The 19,041-nt window shown below is 44.9% G+C and overlaps 1 protein-coding gene across 7 annotated transcripts in view; it reads left to right on the forward strand.

Annotated features, from left to right (window-relative positions):
• The window catches only part of SPDL1 (spindle apparatus coiled-coil protein 1), a 582,388-nt gene that overhangs the window by 502,200 nt on the left and 61,147 nt on the right, over positions 1 to 19,041 (forward strand). For all 7 annotated transcript variants that reach the window (XM_069763905.1, XM_069763907.1, XM_069763910.1 and 4 more), the window contains one exon: positions 3,492 to 3,828. In XM_069763905.1, coding sequence (XP_069620006.1) covers positions 3,492 to 3,828 — 337 coding nt within the window. The remainder of the gene's footprint in view (positions 1 to 3,491; positions 3,829 to 19,041) is intronic.

Below are 19,041 nucleotides of genomic sequence, written 5' to 3' on the forward strand. Positions count from 1 at the left end.
ATTTTTTTTTCCTCAGGATATATTGACATTTTCACTTAGACCATTTTGTTGTGAATACAACTTTTTGTTCAATTTTTTCCTATTAGATATTTTTCATGGGGGAAAATAAAACATTTTTTGCATGTACACAGGGCCATATTTAGAGTTTCTGTGGCCTAGGCACTTTTAGTGCTGCCTCCCCCATTGGTGAGTTTGACACTATCGGCAGTGACTTTGGCAAAAATCGCTGATGTGAAAGTCACCTTTTGCAGCAGATCCGGCAGTTTTTCCGCATCTGCCGCGTAACGGATCAGTTACGGCAACACTGCGTTCGACCTCATTCATTCCCTATGGGACTTGCAGACATGTGCGGCACTTGCGGTTTTGCCGCCATCCGGCAAATGCGGAACTTGCAGCAATGGGAAAAAACATTGCTAGCAGTGTTTTATGTATCACCGTAAGTGCAAAACCGCAATTGCCGCACATGTTCGCAAGTAGCCATCACTACCTGTCCCTGCACCTTGCTAGCTCATCCCTATCCAACCCTCCCTGACCTATAACTACACTATAAAGCTTTAGAAAAACAATTAACTGCCATATTCCATTGACATATAATGAGGGATCTAGGCTACGGCGTAGACTGGGACGGGCAGTCTCCGGGTCTCCATTCTCTCTGTGCACACCCTCAGTCCCTGCCTCACTGCCTGTGCACAGACCTCCCTCCACCGGACTCGGTAATCACCGCTCGCAGTAGCATACCAGCAGAGGTGTATCTAGGGTTTCTGGCACCCGGGGAAAGAATTCATTTTGGTGCCCTCCCTCCGCCAAGGACATATGTGATTTGCACACTCAGTCATGTGCCCACGAGCTCCTCTCCCTAATGCTCTCAATGTTCAGTGAAAAACTGAGAGAAGCAGAAGAGAAGCTCGTTGTCGCAGGATCATAAGGGTATGTGTTCACGTTCAGGATTGCATCAGGATTTGGTCAGGATCTTTCATCAGTATTTGTAAGCCAAAACCAGGAGTGGAACAATTAGAGGAAAAGTATAATAGAAACATATGCTCCACTTTTGCATTTATCACCCACTCCTGGTTTTGGTTTACAAATACTGATGAAAAATCCTGACCAAATACTAATGCAATCCTGAACGTGGACACATACCCTAAGTCTGAAAATCGCATATGAGTGACGTGTCCATGTGACGACTACTGGAACTTGCAGAGCTGAATCCTGACATCGCAGCTTCTGAATTCTCACAACGCATGCACTGCACACTTTTAGGATTCTCCCTTGCCGGTGGACGGTCATGTCAGCACAAGTATGCGATTTGTATACTTCTGACCACATTCCGACTAGATGTGCCCGGCCTCGCTTAGTTCATTTTCATTGACGGAGGCCACACATGTCTAGTCAGCACGTGACCGCATTAATGTAAATCCCCAGCATGAGAGAATCCTGACAGTGTGCATTGCGCACTGTAAGAATTCAGAAGTCTGCAGTCACAAAGAATGACTGCAGACTCCTCACAAACCTGGACATCCCCTTTAAATCTCCTAACATAAATAAAAACATGAGAGTTAGCATCACAAATAACATTTACATCCAGGTACCTGATAGATGACGTCGCCTCTGGAGTCGTTCTCCTTTTCTTCATCTTGTCCAGATCCCATGATGAGTTTTCTCATCCACAGCCGTCTCTGCAGACTTCCATCTTCTCCGCTCTTTTGCAGAAAGTCTCCACATGACGCCCTTAAAGATACAAGTGTCATTATAATGCTCCTGATTAAAACATTGCCCCTCACTATATTGTCTGCACAAAATATGACCCCCACACTGTCTCTCTTATGGTACATACTCTTCACACTGACCTCTCCTTTCCATACCGGCCCCCTCTTCACACTGTCCTCTCACACTGTGTCCCCCCTATAGGGCCCAATATTTATACTCCATATTTATACTCCATCCTCGCACCCTGCGTGCATGGCTCCCCCATCCTCCCACCCTGCGTTCATGGCTCCCCCATCCTCCCACCCTGCGTTCATGGCTCCCCCATCCTTCTCCCCTGCGTGCATGGCTCCCCATCCTTCTCCCCTGCGTGCATGGCTCCCCATCCTTCTCCCCTGCGTGCATGGCTCCCCATCCTTCTCCCCTGCGTGCATGGCTCCCCATCCTTCTACCCTGCGTGCATGGCTCCCCCATCCTTCTCCCCTGCGTGCATGGCTCCCCATCCTTCTCCCCTGCGTGCATGGCTCCCCATCCTTCTCCCCTGCGTGCATGGCTCCCCATCCTTCTCCCCTGCGTGCATGGCTCCCCATCCTTCTCCCCTGCGTGCATGGCTCCCCATCCTTCTCCCCTGCGTGCATGGCTCCCCCATCCTTCTCCCCTGCGTGCATGGCTCCCCATCCTCCCACCCTGCGTTCATGGCTCCCCCATCCTTCTCCCCTGCGTTCATGGCTCCCCCATCCTTCTCCCCTGTGTTCATGGCTCCCCCATTCTTCTCCCCTGCGTTCATGGCTCACCATCCTTCTCCCCTGCGTTCATGGCTCCCCCATTCTTCTCCCCTGCGTTCATGGCTCCCCCATTCTTCTCCCCTGCGTTCATGGCTCCCCCATTCTTCTCCCCTGCGTGCATGGCTCCCCCATTCTTCTCCCCTGCGTGCATGGCTCCCCCATCCTTCTCCCCTGCGTGCATGGCTCCCCATCCTTCTCCCCTGCGTGCATGGCTCCCCATCCTTCTCCCCTGTGTGCATGGCTCCCCCATCCTTCTACCCTGCGTGCATGGCTCCTCCATCCTTCTCCCCTGTGTGCATGGCTCCCCACCTTTTTTCCCTGTCATACTCACCTCAGGCTCTCACCCCTCAGCTCAGAACTTCCTGTCATCTCTGCAGTGTCTTCCTGTCTTCAGCGGTCACATGGTAGCGCTCATTAAGGTGAGATGAATATGCGCATATTCATCACCCTTAATAAGCGGTACCATGTGACCGCTGAAGACAGGACGCGCTGCCGGCGCTGAGACGCAGTTGCAGCCACCGCTGGAGGAAGGTGAGTATTACGTCTTCAGGGAGGGAGGGGGGTGGGAGCGGGCACTTGACCCCGGAGTTTTATAAAAAAAAAAAAAGATAAGAAAAAACCTAGCTCAAGTGTGCCCCCCCGCATCCCGCCGCCCTAGGAACGTGCCCTCAAGTGCCTAGTGGCAAATACGGCCCTGCATGTACAAGTTATTTTCTTTTGTTTTTTTAACATCAGTAGTTTGCATTCGTTTTTGTAAGACAAAATCAGGAGTGGGTCCAAAATACGGAGGAGTTGTAAATGGTTTTACTAAAGTTCCCTCCTGGTTTTGGCTTGCAAATACTGATGAATGACTGACCTGCGATTAGGGTCTTGGAGACAGTACTTACAGAATGGAAATCATGTGATGCAGTTTTATAAATGTTGTATGCATTCTGTATTAGAATTAGCTGTTTGGCTTTGTATCTCTGTGTAATACTCGCATTTATATTTATTCAATTTCAGAAATTGTGAGAGTGCAAACTCAGATACGAAGACGAGAAGAACTTCCACTTGACTGTTCAGCTGAAAATGAAGCTAATAGCAAATCTCTGTCTGTCAGTGGTTTTAAGTCAGTCTCTGACAGCAATCAAAATGAGAAACAAAATATAATTGTGTCGGAAGTTAATACCAAGTCTCCTGAAGAGGAATTTGCATCTTCTGCTGATCCTCATGTACCCAAGAGTCCAGATATTCCAAGCAATGCCCAACCTATGAAGGAGCGTAAGAGAGTAAGAATAGCAGAAGAGCTAAATGACCCCCATACATTAAGTAACAAAGACATAACATCTACATCCCCCAGGTCAGTGTTGCCTCCAGTTCATGAACGCAGCATTCAAGAAGGACATAGGTCTTTTATCTGTCGCTTTGTGAACTATGCTCTTCGACTCTTTCTGTTTTTCTTAAACTTTGCATGGTATCTTTTTCCTAATTTTCGGCTTCCTCAGTTTAAAATGTTAAGCCCTTTCAAAAAAAATTAATTGGTGCATCTTTTTTTAGGAAAAAACTGTTGGAGTTTAATTTTTTTTTTTTAAATGTGATTTGTAATTTAATATTACCAGAAAACTGTTAATTCAGCACTGACATTTCAGTATCAGTAATAGCTGTTTTTGCTTTTAATGCCTAGTAAGAATCACTTATTCAATACGCTAACTTTGTGTTTGTATGTCCCATTTTCCCTCTAAGAAATTAAATTATCAATGCTGAGAGGTTTACTACTTTGTTTTCTAAATTTTATAATTATGTACCTTCACAAAACTGGAGTCTTGGACAATTAAGAGAAACCATTTTAAGAAGACTTTATTACATTAAATTGTTGCCGTATTTTTCGGACTATAAGACGCACTTTTCCCCCCCAAAACTGTGGAGGAAAATGAGGGGTGCACATCTTATAATTTAGGCATACCGACTCTGGCTTTGGTGGGGAGGCAGGGGAGCAGAAGCAGTGAGGCAGCGAGTCACAGACGCAGTAGTCAGCTGCTGAGGCTAACTCCTGTGCCCTCTGCTAAAAAGAAATGAATATTCACTGCATTCCACGCTCATAGGCGTGGAGAGCAATGAATATTAATTTCTCTTTATTAGTATCCTGATATTATTGGCCCCCCATCCCCCTCCTGGTATGCTTGGCCCCCATCCGCATCTTGGTATGCATGGCCCTATCTGAAAACATTAAAAAAATTAAAAAAAAACATTATACTTACCTTCTTGTTGCAGCATCTTGTTCCAATGAAAGCAGCTGCTTTATGCTTGTAAGCAGTGCATGGCAGATATGTCATGCGCTGCTTGCAAGTCAAAGGGCATCTGCCGGAATACTCACTACTCTGCATATTGGGACTGCATGCATGGAGAGCGGTGAGTATTCATTGCTTTTTAATAGAAAGCACAGTGTCGGCCAGAGCCTTCCTGCAGCTTCCGGCGTTCACATGTGCCGCTACTAAAGTGAATGAGTATTCACTGCATTCCATGCCCATGGGAGTGGAATGCAATAAATACTCATTTCACTTAAGTAGCGACATGTGACCGCCAGCAGCTGCAGGAAGGCTCTGGCTGACACTGTGCTCACTGTTAAAGAGCAATGAATACTCACTGCTCTTCACACATACAGTCCCGGCATGCAGAGCATTGAGTATTCCGGAAGCTGCCCTTCGGCTTGCAAGCATCCCATGCTGACCCTGTCATGTGCTGCTTACAAGCATAAGGCTGCGGCTGACATCGGAACAAGATGCTGTGAGGGAGCGCTGAGATGGTAAGTGTAATGTTTTTTTTTCATCATTCATGAGGACACCACGAGAGAGGGGATCCGCCCTTCAATGACAGGAAACCTTCAAGATAAAAGGAGCAGCTCCTCTCTCTGCATCCGTTGGTTTCCTGTCCTTGATGGGGAACCCTCAAGATAGAAGACTTCTGGAGACAGAAGAGGATGCCTGGGTCGGAAGGATTTGGGCAGGCACTTGTCTGCTGCTTCCATCACCAGGTACCGGTAGTCGCCTCGGGGGCCATGTATATCCATGCCCCCCGAGCGAAGCATGACCACAGCCCGTGAGGCAACGCCCGGGTGAAGAGTCAGATGCCACGTTTGGTGTTCCTTCTGATACCAGAGAACCTGCTGTTTGTTAAAGTCCTTGAAGGTCACAGTCATTGTGCCCTCCCTGTTGACCCTTAGTGGCCATGCAGCCTGTGAGGCACATCGGTGCCCGGGAATGGTAAAGCTCCTTGGAGGTACTGATGGTCTCCCTGTTGAGCACACGGCGCCGTCCCCCCCCCCCCCCCCCTCACCTCCTTTTCCCCTCCACGGCCTGAACGATGTGTGGAGTACCTGCAAGCAGCGTGGTGGTTCCTTCCCGGGAAATGGCGTATGGAGGCGGCAGCATTGCGGGGTGTCATGGCGCTGGTGAGTACTTGTGCTGAGGCACGCCTGCGGTCCGGTTCCGCAGTCACATCCCCCGTTCTCCATGGAGGGGGGACCAAAAGATGCGGCTGGAAGAAGGAAGCGTGCACACAGCACCTGGCGGCACACGGGTAGTGTGCGCGAGGGGGGACAGAAAGCATCAGCGCACATCGGAAGTAGCCGCCGGGGGCGATCTTAGATGCGGTGACCAGCGCAGATGCGGTAGCCAGCGGAGGCAGGATCAACCAGGTGAGCGATCGATCAGATCTGCGTGCATTGGAGGTGATTGCCGAGTGCGCGTTTAGATGCGGGCGACCAACAGAGGCAGGATCAACCAGGTGATCGGTTAATGGCATCTGTGCGCACCGGAAGTGGTTGCGCGCAGGCACAGGAGTTCTAAGCAGCCAGTAAAGGCAGGATCAACCAGGTGATCTATTAATTTAAAAAAAAAGGGGAAATGAGGCTATTTTAACGGAATCAGAAATGCTGCCCTGTGTCACTAACCAGTCCAGGTTGATTGTGACAGCTCTTGTTACGTGGTAGTTTGTAAGATGGAGAGTTTTTCACCGGAGCATTTACTGCCACAGCAAGAGGTGCAGGAGAGGCGGTCTCGCTCAAGTGAGAAGAGCCAGATTCCCCATGGCAGCAGTAGAAGCCACTCGGACAGCGTACGGACGGATCACCATACCAAGGAGGTCCTTGGTCTCACTGGGAGACTATGGGAAAACCAGTCAACCTCCGGATCCGGTCTCCTTACTGTTTAGCGTCCGAGTGGTGAGTGAACTTTGAGAAAGTCCAGCACGCTAATGTCTGTTCTTTTCTCCTCTCTTGTCTCCATCTCTCCCCTCTTTTCTTACATTCATTGGGGGGGTGGAGTATAGGACGTTCCCAAAAAATATAAGGCAAAAACTAAGAATAAGGATTGTCCCTTGTGCAAAAAGCCTTTAAAAACATCCTGGAGTAAAAAACTGTGTTGTGTATTAACAAGACAGTGGTGGAGGAAACACCCTCCTTTACGGAGAGCCTAAGATCTGTAATCCAGTCAGAGGTCTGTGAAAGCGTTACAGACAGCCGACACAGATACCAGATCTAGGGACAGATCCAGCCCCTCAGTAGCATCCCAAAGGGATTCTTCGGAGTCAGAGGAAGACTCAGAAACAGCTCGTTGCTTAGATAGTAGCTCATAGGAGGAAGATACATTTCCAGCGTAGGCTACGGATAAGCTTATAAAAGCTGTTCGCTCTACCATGTGGCTGGTAGACGAGAAAGCAAAAAAGACAGCCCAAGAACTTATGTTCAGTGGTCTGCAAAAGAAAAAATGAAGGTCATTCCCTATTAATGAACAGCTACAGGAACTTGTTAAGAGGGAATGGCAAAAACCGGAGAAGTCCCAGATAATGACCTCCCTAAAGAGGAGATATCCTTTTGAGCAAGAGGCATCCTCATCTTGGGATAGTGCTCCAAAGATTGATGTGGTGATTTCAAAAGTTGCCAGAAAATCCTCCCTGCCCTTCGAGAATTTAGGTTCTCTGAAAGAACCTCTGGACAGGAAAACAGACAGTTGCCTGAAAAAAGCATGGGAGGCCTCGGCAGGGGCACTAAGGCCAGCTATCGCAGCCACTTGTGTAGCCAGATCCCTAAAAATATGGATAGACAACCTGGAGGATCAGGTAGAACAAAAGGTTCCCAGAGAGACTGTCCTAGAGGCAATACCGGCCATAAGAGCAGCGGCAGTATTTCTAGCTGAGGCTTCAGCAGACTCAGCTAGACTGGCAGCAAAGTCAGCAGCATTAGCCAATACAGGATGCCATGTGATATGGCTTAAATGCTGGCCGGGATACACACAGGCAAAGATGAAACTTTGCTCTCTACCATGTGAAGGGAATTTCCTGTTTGGATGAGGTATTGGAAAAAGCCGGCGACAAGAAAAAGAATTTCCCGAAACAGCCATTCCAGCCCTTTCGGCGCTCCTTTGAGAGAGGCCTAAAATTCAGAAGACAGCAGTATAAAGACCGAGACAGAAACAACTTTGACAAGCGGTCTAGAGGAGGGAAAGGTTTCTATTTTGACAAGCCCTTCAAAAATAACAATCAACTCTCCCAGTGATGGTCCCTTTCAGGTGGGAGAGAGGCTCTCTCACTTCCTTCCATTCTGGGAAAGAATCTCATCCAGTGCGTGTATCAGACAAATTGTGGGTTCAGGCCTCAAATTAAAATTCCACCATTGGCCTCCAAGAAAATACATGCAGACTCCAGTACAGTCCCCACAAGAAAAACAAAGGAGTCTGGAAGGGGAGGTAACATCACTCCTAGACCAACATGTTCTGGAAGAGGTTCCAATAGAGGAAAGAATGGAAGGTTTTTATTCCCCCCTTTTTCTTATAAAAAAAAAAAAACGGACAATTCGTGGAGAACAATCATCAATTTGAAAGGCCTCAACAGGTATCTAATAATCCTGTCATTCAAAATGGAGATGATAAAATCAGCAGTGAAACTCTTATATCCTCAGTGTTACATGCATGTCAGTCCTAGACCTAAAGGACGCTTATTACCATGTCCCAATCAGACAACAATTAGTTACGTCACTTTCATTACAGGGCTCTGTCCTTTGGGATAGCAATAGCCCCACGAGTATTTACAAAATTGATTGCAGAGGTCACAGCACATCTCAGAGAGAAAGATACTCTGATAATACCTTATTTAGACGACTTCCTGATAGTGGGGAAAAAATTCTCACGGTCAGGAGCCAGTCAGAATAGTGATTTACACACTACAGACACTAGGATGGCAACAGAACCTCAAAAAATCCAAACTGGAGCCAGCGATGGTCCAGAATTTCTTGGGGATAACAGTGGACTCGGTGGCGCAGGAGTGTCACCTCCCAGAGGAGAAAGAGAAAAAGATCAAACAAATAATTATAACAACAATGAAAAATACAGAAATTATTTTAAGAGCCATGTCGGTGTTAGGGTCCCTAATTCCTGTATACCAGCAGTAAAATGGGCCCAGTTCCATGCAAGAGAACTGCAATGGTGTGTGCTGCAAAACGACCTGGAACTTCAGGGGCAACTAGTGCAGAAGCTCATTCTCCCGGTCTCTGTACTCCAATCACTCAGATGGTGGTTACAGATAGTCATCTCCAAGAGGAGTCCCCTAGACATACACAGCCTCCAAAATAATCACAAGATACTTCAGTCCTTGGAGGTGGGGAGCTCACTCAGACACACTATGGGTCCAAGACCCCTGGGCTCAGGTGGAAAAAAAATCTATCCTCAAACGAGTGAGAACTCCTAGCATATCCGAGGTGTAGACGACCTGAGAGCAGGCTTTCTAAGCAGGAACTGCTTAAGGCAAGGAGAATGGTCCCTAAAAAGTCTATTTTTCAACAGATAGTGCACATGTGGGGAAGACCCAGTGTAGACCTCTTTGCCTCAAAAACCAACAAAAAGGTTCAGAAATTCTGCTCCCTAAACCCAGCAGACAGGTCGTTAGCAGTAGAAGCCTTCAGCCTAGAATGGACGTCAGGACTCTTATATGCCTTCCCACCAATATGTCTAATCCCAGCAGTTCTGAAGAAGATCAGGGAGGACAAGGCCAGGGTGATTGTAATTTTGGCCGAAAATACCATGGTTTTACTGGCTGAGAGTGATGTCAGTGACGGACCCATGGGTACTCCCAGAGGACCAGGACCTTCTAACACAGGGTCCCTTCAGCCACCCACAGAATTCCGTGCTGCATTTGACAGCCTGGCATTTGAAAGGTCGTTATTAGAAAAAGAAGGGTTTTCAGCTGGTTTAATATCCACCTTACTTAATAGCAGAAAACCAGTAACGACCACTCAAGGCCAATACGGGAAGGGGAGGTCACGATAGTGGCAATTCTGGAGTTCCTGCAAAAGGGTTTAGATCTGGGATTGGTTGTTAATACCCTCAAAGTGCACATTTCAGCTTTATCAGCCCTATTTAACTGTGACCTGGCAAGCATTAAGAGGGTGATGAGGTTTATCCGAGCCTATAGTAGAGCTGACTCCATTCCATCCTCTACTCCTCCACCATGGGATCTAAATTTAGTATTGACAGGCTTGACAGAAAGCCACTTTGAGCCATTAAATACAACATCAGATAAAGTACTAACATTAAAAACAGCCTTGTTAGTGGCACTTACCTCGGCCCGTAGGGTTGGGGATTTCCACGCGTTATGGGCAGATCCTCCCTACACACAAATTATGGACAATAGGGTGGTATTAAAGTTAGATCCATCATATCTCCCCAAGGTGGTGTCAAGATTCCATAGGGCTCAGGATATAATCCTACCCTCTTTTTGTCCTAACCCTAGCAACAAAAAAGAGGAGAGGCTCCATTGCCTAGATGTTAAGAGATACATCTTGCAGTATTTAGAGGCGACAAAATCCTGGAGGAGACAGAGGGCTTTATTTGTTTCATTCCAGGGATCAAGAAAGGGTCTTAAAGCCTCAAAACAAACTATCGCTAGATAGATGAGAGAGGCCATTATACTAGTGTATAGTAGTGCAGGCAGGGCTGTTCCACAGGGTCTAAAAGCCCACTCCACGAGGGCCATGGCGATGTCTTGGGCGGAGAGAGCAGATGCTACCATCGACCAAATCTGTAAGGCGGCCACTTGGTCCTCTCCGTCTACATTTTTTTAAACATTATAGGTTAGACCTATCTGCTACCTCTGATCTCACATTTGGGAGAAGAGTGTTACAAGCAGTGATCCCTCCCTAAAGAGAATACAAATCTCTGTAACTCTCTCGTGGTGCCGTCATGTATGATGGAATAACACGGGTATTACATACCTGGTAATGTATTTTTTCATGAGCCATGGCGGCACCCTTATATTCCCACCCTGTTAATCACGTCATTAGTTGGGTGGATTTATAATATATGCTTTATACACTCCCGTGTTGGTGATTAGCATTATAAAGGATGTATTATTTATGTGTACACTAATCTGCGGCGTTCCTCTCGTGCTCTGTAAAACAACTGAAGCAGAGAGAGGAGCCGCCCCTTTTATCTTGATCGTTTCCTGTCTCATGAAAAAACACATTACCAGGTATGTAATACCCGTGTTTCTTTTTAAAGGTTTTCTGATGGGGCCATTCATACCAGTATGAGAGTGGGGGCCAATCATACCAGGATAAAAATAGGGCCCTACATACCAGGATAGGGATGGGGCCATGCATACTAGGATATTAGGCATGAGGGAGCCATGTATACCAGGACGGGGATGGGGGGGCATGCATTCCAGGATAGGGATGAGGGGGGCATGTGTATCAGAATGGGGATATTAAATACAGAATTGAACACTTTTTTTGCTTCAATTTTTTTTTTTTCCTAATTTCCGTCTCTTAAACCTAGGTGCGTTTTATGGTCCGGCGAGTCTATGTTCACACTTTGCGGATTTTGCTGCGGATCCGCAGCGGATTTGACCGCTGGGGATCTGCAGCAGTTTCCCATGAGTTTACAGTACAATGCAAACCTATGGGAAACTAAAAACGCTGTGCACATGCTGTGGAAAAAAACGCGCGGAAACGCAGCGGATTACATTCCGCAGCATGTCACTTCTTTTCTGCGGATTTTCACCTGCTCCAATAAGAAACTGCAGATGAAAATCCGCAGAAGAAACCGCAGTAATAAAACGCGTTAAATCCGCAGTAAAAACCGCGATGGGTTTTCACTGCGGATTTTGGAATTCTGCTGCGGAAAAATCCGCAGTGGAATCCGCAAAGTGTGAACTTAGCCTTATAGTCAGAAAAATACGATAAAAGCATTAAAAGCCAATGCCTATCAATCTATTTCATAGTGGTGTCCAAAATTAGCTTAATGAATGAACCTATTGGATGCTGAACTTATGTTTGAGTCACTAATCGTATACTTATTCCCTGGTAACAATATCTCGGAATTTGTTAAGGAATGTTAAGTTCAAACTGAATAAAAGAAAGTGTCTCAATCTGATAACTGAAAGTCTCAAAAATTGTTTCTCTTTCAAGCGACCAAATAAACTTGCTAAAATATGGATAAATGTTGTGCATGTATGTTTGAATTGTACATTAAATAAGTTTTTCAATTTTAGGTTAATGAATAATCTATATATAAATATACAGTCCCCTAGTACTCCTTTTTGTCATTCATCATTATATATTTTTTTAAATTTGTTTGCTGTCAATAAATGGAGATGCTATTGGTTATATGCATTGGCCACAAAACTGTAATTCTGCCTTCTACCAAGTAGTAGTTGTACTTACTAGTAAGTAAGTAAACCTTCAGAAGATAAGGTATAATATTTTTTTTGAGTCTGCCTGTGAGACAGATTCATATACCAACGTTTTGGCCTTTTGGGCCTATTTCAAGGTAATCTGTCCTGGTGCTCATCAATAAAACAAAATGGTATCTTCCTAATGGCATAACCGTGAATGGCACGCTATTCACCACATTCATGGTTATGTCATTAGGAAGATCATCGATAATGCAGCCCCATATAAGGACACTGCTACCACCATTTTTCACTTGTAGGTACCATGCATTTTTCTTTGTAGTTCCTCACCTTTGCAACATCATACAGTTTTGAAACAATCTGTTCTAAAAACATTTATCTTGGTCTCATCCCTCTAGAGTTCCAGTTCTCTTCATATATTTCAGCATGGGTCCTGACATATTGTATGTGGCCTTTAGGCTATGAGCAAACGTGGCGGATTTTGCTGCGTATCCGCAGCAGTTTACCATGAGTTTACAGTACCATGTAAACCTATGGAAAACAGACACCGCTGTGCCCATACTGCAGGGAAAAAAAACGCGCGGAAACGCAGCGTTTTAAATTCCGCAGCATGTGAATTCTTTCTGCAGCGGTTTACACCTGCTCCATTATAGGAATCCGCAGGTGGAACGCACAAATTCCGCAGCAAATCCGCGGTTAATCCGCAGGTAAAACGCAGTGCCTTTTACCTGCGGATTTCTCAAATCCGCTGTGGAAGAATCCGCAGCCCTCAAAAATACGTGTGCACCGTACCCTTATTGTGCATAGGCTTTAGTGTCTTCCTTTGTGTTCAACACCCATGCATGCCATTCCTTTGCAGTGTACACTGTATTGTGTCATAGAAAGCACTCATTCCAGTTCAGATTTCTACTTCTTTATCTAGCTGCAGTGAACATGCATGGTGATTTGCCTTGAACCCTTCTAATCCTAAAATGCTCTTGTTTAGGTGTTCACATCCATGGTTCGCCTGCATATCTGTCAGCTGATAGCAGTTCCACGTTTGTTAAATTTTTGTTACAGCATTTTGATTAATAAGTAAAGCTTTCCTGATCTTTATGTAGGGTACACCTTTCTTGGGTAAAGAAATTATTTTATTTCTCAGGTCTTGTGACATTTTCCTTCCATGTCGTGCCATTGCTGACATCATGAAAAGGATTTTGTTTAACCCCTTTCTGACATCGGACGTACTATCCCGTCCATGTGGGGTGGGCCCCTATGACCATGGACGGGATAGTACGTCCAGCGCGATCGGCGGCGCTCACGGGGGGAGCGCCGCCGATCGCGGCCGGGTGTCAGCTGCCTATCGCAGCTGACATCCGGCACTATGTGCCAGGAGCGGTCACGGACCGCCCCCGGCACATTAACCCCCGGCACACCGCGATCAAAGATGATCGCGATGTGCCGGCGGTACAGGGAAGCTTCCCGCAGGGAGGGGGCTCCCTGCGGGCTTCCCTGAGCCCCCCGCAGCAACGCGATGTGATCGCGTTGCTGCGAGGGTCTCACCTCCCTCCCTGCTCCCTCCAGCCCCGGATCCAAGATGGCCGCGGATCCGGGTCCTGCAGGGAGGGAGGTGGCTTCACAGAGCCTGCTCAGAGCAGGCACTGTGAAGGCTGCAGCGCTGCATGTCAGATCAGTGATCTGACAGAGTGCTGTGCAAACTGTCAGATCACTGATCTGTGATGTCCCCCCCTGGGACAAAGTAAAAAAGTAAAAAAAAAAAATTTCAAATGTGTAAAAAAAAATAAAAAAAAATATTCCAAAATAATGAAAAAAAAATAAAAATATTATTCCCATAAATACATTTCCTTATCTAAATAAAAAAAAAAAAAAACAATAAAAGTACACATATTTAGTATCGCCGCGTCTGTAACGGCCCGACCTATAAAACTGGCCCACTAGTTAACCCCTTCAGTAAACACCGTAAGAAAAAAAACAAAAGAGGCAAAAAACAACGCTTTATTATCATACCGCCGAACAAAAAGTGGAATAACACGCGATCAAAAAGATAGATATAAATAACCATGGTACCGCTGAAAACGTCATCTTGTCCCGCAAAAAACGAGCCACCATACAGCATCATCAGCAAAAAAATAAAAAGTTATAGTCCTGAGAATAAAGTGATGCCAAAATAATTATTTTTTCTATAAAATAGTTTTTATCGTATAAAAGCGCCAAAACATAAAAAAAGATATAAATGAGGTGTCGCTGTAATCGTACTGACCCGAAGAATAAAACTGCTTTATCAATTTTACCAAACGCGGAACGGTATAAACGCCTCCCCCAAACGAAATTCATGAATAGCTGGTTTTTGGTCATTCTGCCTCACAAAAATCAGAATAAAAAGCGATCAAAAAATGTCACGTGCCCGAAAATGATACCAATAAAAACGTCAACTCGTCCCGCAAAAAACAAGACCTCACATGACTCTGTGGACCAAAATATAGAAAAATTATAGCTCTCAAAATGTGGTAACGCAAAAAATACTTTTTGCAATAAAAAGCGTCTTTCAGTGTGTGACGGCTGCCAATCATAAAAATCCGCTAAAAAACCCGCTATAAAAGTAAATCAAACCCCCCTTCATCACCCCCTTAGTTAGGGAAAAATTAAAAAAATGTATTTATTTCCATTTTCCCATTAGGGCTAGGGTTAGAGTTAGGGCTAGGGCTAGGGCTAGGGCTAGGGTTAGGGCTAGGGCTAGGGTTAGGGCTAGGGCTAGGGTTAGGGCTAGGGCTACAGTTTGGGTTGGGGCTAAAGTTACAATTAGGGTTTAGATTACATTTACGGTTGGGAATAGGGTTGGGATTAGGGTTAGAGGTGTGGTTAGGGTTACTGTTGGGATTAGGGTTAGGGATGTGTTTGGATTAGGGTTTCAGTTATAATTGTGGGGTTTCCACTGTTTAGGCACATCAGGGGCTCTCCAAACGCGACATGGCGTCCGATCTCAATTCCAGCCAATTCTGCGTTGAAAAAGTAAAACAGTGCTTCTTCCCTTCCGAGCTCTCCCGTGTGCCCAAACAGGGGTTTACCCCAACATATGGGGTATCAGCGTACTCAGGACAAATAGGACAACAACTTTTGGGGTCCAATTTCTCCTGTTACCCTTGGGAAAATACAAAACTCGGGGCTAAAACATATTTTTTGTGGGAAAAAAAAAGATTTTTTATTTTCACGGCTCTGCGTTATAAACTGTAGTGAAACACTTGGGGGTTCAAAGTTCTCACAACACATCTAGATTAGTTCCCTGGGGGGTCTAGTTTCCAATATGGTGTCACTTGTGGGAGGTTTCTACTGTTTAGGTACATTAGGGGCTCTGCAAATGCAATGTGACACCTGCAGACCATTCCATCTAAGTCTGCATTCAAATGGCACTCCTTCCCTTCTGAGCCCTCCCATGTGCCCAAACAGTGGTTCCCCCCACATATGGTGTATCATCGCACTCAGGACAAATTGGGCAACAAATTTTGGGGTCCAATTTCTCCTGTTACCCTCAGGAAAATACAAAACTGGGGGCTAAAAAAATAATTTTTGTGGGAAATAAATTTTGTTTTATTTTTACGGCTCTGCATTATAAACTTCTGTGAAGCACTTGGTGGGTCAAAGTGCTCACCACACCTCTAGATAAGTTCCTTAGGGGGTCTACTTTCCAAAATGTTGTCATTTGTGGGGGGTTTCAATGTTTAGGCACATCAGTGGCTCTTCAAACGCAACATGGCGTCCCATCTCAATTCCTGTCAATTTTGCTTTGAAAAGTCAAACGGCGCTCCTTCCCTTCCGAGCTCTCCCATCCGCCCAAACAGTGGTTTACCCCCACATATGGGGTATCAGCGTACTCAGGACAAATTGTACAACAACTTTTGGGGTCCAATTTCTTCTCTTACCCTTGGGAAAATAAAATATTGGGGGCAAAAAGATAATTTTTGCGAAAAAATATGATTTTTTATTTTTACGGTTCTACATTATAAACTTCTGTGAAGCACTTGGTGGGTCAAAGTGCTCACCACACCTCTAGATAAGTTCCTTAGGGGGTCTACTTTCCAAAATGGTGTCACTTGTGGGGGGTTTCAATGTTTAGCCACATCAGGGGCTCTCCAAACGAAACATGGCGTCCCATGTCAATTCCAGTCAATTTTGCATTGAAAAGTCAAATGGCACTCCTTCGCTTCCGAGCTCTGCCATGCGCCCAAACAGTGGTTTACCCCCACATGTGGGGTATTGGCATACTCAGGACAAAATGTACAACAATGTTTGGGGTCCATTTTCTCCTGTTACCCTTGGTAAAATAAAACAAATTGGAGCTGAATTAAATTTTTTGTGAAAAAAAGTTAAATGTTCATTTTTATTTAAACATTCAAAAAATTCCTGTGAAGCACCAGAAGGGTTAATAAACTTCTTGAATATGGTTTTGAGCACCTTGAGGGGTGTAGTTTTTAGAATGGTGTCACACTTGGGTATTTTCTATCATATAGACCCCTCAAAATGACTTCAAATGAGATGTGGTCCCTAAAATAAAATGGTGTTGTAGAAATGAGAAATTGCTGGTCAACTTTTAACCCTTATAACTCCCTAACAAAAAAAAATTTTGGTTCCAAAATTGTGCTGATGTAAAGTAGACATGTGGGAAATGTTACTTATTAAGTATTTTGTGTGACATATCTCTGTGATTTAATTGCATAAAAATTCAAAGTTGGAAAATTGCGAAATTTTCATAATTTTCGCCAAATTTCCATTTTTTTCACAAATAAATGCAGGTACTATCAAAGAATTTTTACCATTGTCATGAAGTACAATATGTCACGAGAAAACAATGTCAGAATCACCAGGATCCATTGAAGCATTCCAGAGTTATAACCTCATAAAGGGACAGTGGTCAGAATTGTAAAAATTGGCCCGGTCATTAACGTGCAAACCACCCTTGGGGGTAAAGGGGTTAAGTACTGTGCTTTTTTAAGTCAAGTGTCTGCTAGACATTTGTTTAAAGGGATCCTATCACCCCCAAAAGCGAAGGCGAGCTAAGCCCACCGGCATCAGGGGCTTATCTACAGCATTCTGTAAGATGAGAAAAAGAGGTTAGATTATGCTCACGCGGGCGGTCCGATCCGATGGGCTCCCTTTAATGAATTGGACTTGCTTTTAGTTGAATTGTTAATTAGAATAATGTAGTATTCACTTTTATCCTAAGTTTTTCGTTATGGTGTACTTTTTTGTTTGCTACTTGATCTTGAATGAACATTTTTTGGCTATGCAAAATAACAAATCTTGTTTGCAATCAAGCCCACATTTTCAGGAGTATTTTGTAGTATGGCATTCCATAGAAAATGTTGATTCTGAAAGGAGTATTTTTATAAGAAAAAAAATGCTGGCTACAAGACCTTTCACCACATTTTTTTCATGTTAAACTGGACACATGATGTAACAGTGATTGCAGAAACGAAGAAAGTGTGTGTTTTTTTTTGTTTGTTTGTTTCTTTTTTTCACCTCTCATATTAAGGCAATACAGGTCCTTCTCAAAAAATTAGCATATAGTGTTAAATTTCATTATTTACCATAATGTAATGATTACAATTAAACTTTCATATATTATAGATTCATTATCCACCAACTGAAATTTGTCAGGTCTTTTATTGTTTTAATACTGATGATTTTGGCATACAACTCCTGATAACCCAAAAAACCTGTCTCAATAAATTAGCATATTTCACCCATCCAATCAAATAAAAGTGTTTTATAATAACAAACAAAAAAACCAACAAATAATAATGTTCAGTTATGCACTCAATACTTGGTCGGGAATCCTTTGGCAGAAATGACTGCTTCAATGCGGCATGGCATGGAGGCAATCAGCCTGTGACACTGCTGAGATGTTATGGAGGCCCAGGATGCTTCAATAGCGGCCTTAAGCTCATCCAGAGTGTTGGGTCTTGCGTCTCTCAACTTTCTCTTCACAATATCCCACAGATTCTCTATGGGGTTCAGGTCAGGAGAGTTGGCAGGCCAATTGAGCACAGTAATACCATGGTCAGTAAACCATTTACCAGTGGTTTTGGCACTGTGAGCAGGTGCCAGGTCGTGCTGAAAAATGAAATCTTCATCTCCATAAAGCATTTCAGCCGATGGAAGCATGAAGTGCTCCAAAATCTCCTCATAGCTAGCTGCATTGACCCTGCCCTTGATGAAACACAGTGGACCAACACCAGCAGCTGACATGGCACCCCACACCATCACTGACTGTGGGTACTTGACACTGGACTTCAGGCATTTTGGCATTTCCTTCTCCCCAGTCTTCCTCCAGACTCTGGCACCTTGATTTCCGAATGACATGCAAAATTTGCTTTCATCAGAAAAAAGTACTTGGGACCACTTAGCAACAGTCCAGTGCTGCTTCTCTGTAGCCCAGGTCAGGCGCCTCTGCCGCTGTTTATGGTTCAAAAGTGGCTTTACCTGGGGAATGCGGCACCTGTAGCCCATTTCCTGCACACGCCTGTGCACGGTGGCTCTGGATGTTTCCACACCAGACTCAGTCCACTGCTTCCTCAGGTTCCCCAAGGTCTGGAATCGGTCCTTCTCCACAATCTTCCTCAGGGTCCGGTCTCCTCTTCTCGTTGTACAGCGTTTTCTGCCACATTGTTTCCTTCCAACAGACTTACCATTGAGGTGCCTTGATACAGCACTCTGGGAACAGCCTATTTGTTGAGAAATTTCTTTCTGGGTCTTACCCTCTTGCTTGAGGGTGTCAATGATGGCCTTCTTGACATCTGTCAGGTCGCTAGTCTTACCCATGATGGGGGTTTTGAGTAATGAACCAGGCAGGGAGTTTATAAAAGCCTCAGGTATCTTTTGCATGTGTTTAGAGTTAATT

The sequence above is a fragment of the Ranitomeya imitator genome, chromosome 4 (genome assembly GCF_032444005.1).
Source record: "Ranitomeya imitator isolate aRanImi1 chromosome 4, aRanImi1.pri, whole genome shotgun sequence".
Classification (NCBI taxonomy): domain Eukaryota; kingdom Metazoa; phylum Chordata; class Amphibia; order Anura; family Dendrobatidae; genus Ranitomeya; species Ranitomeya imitator.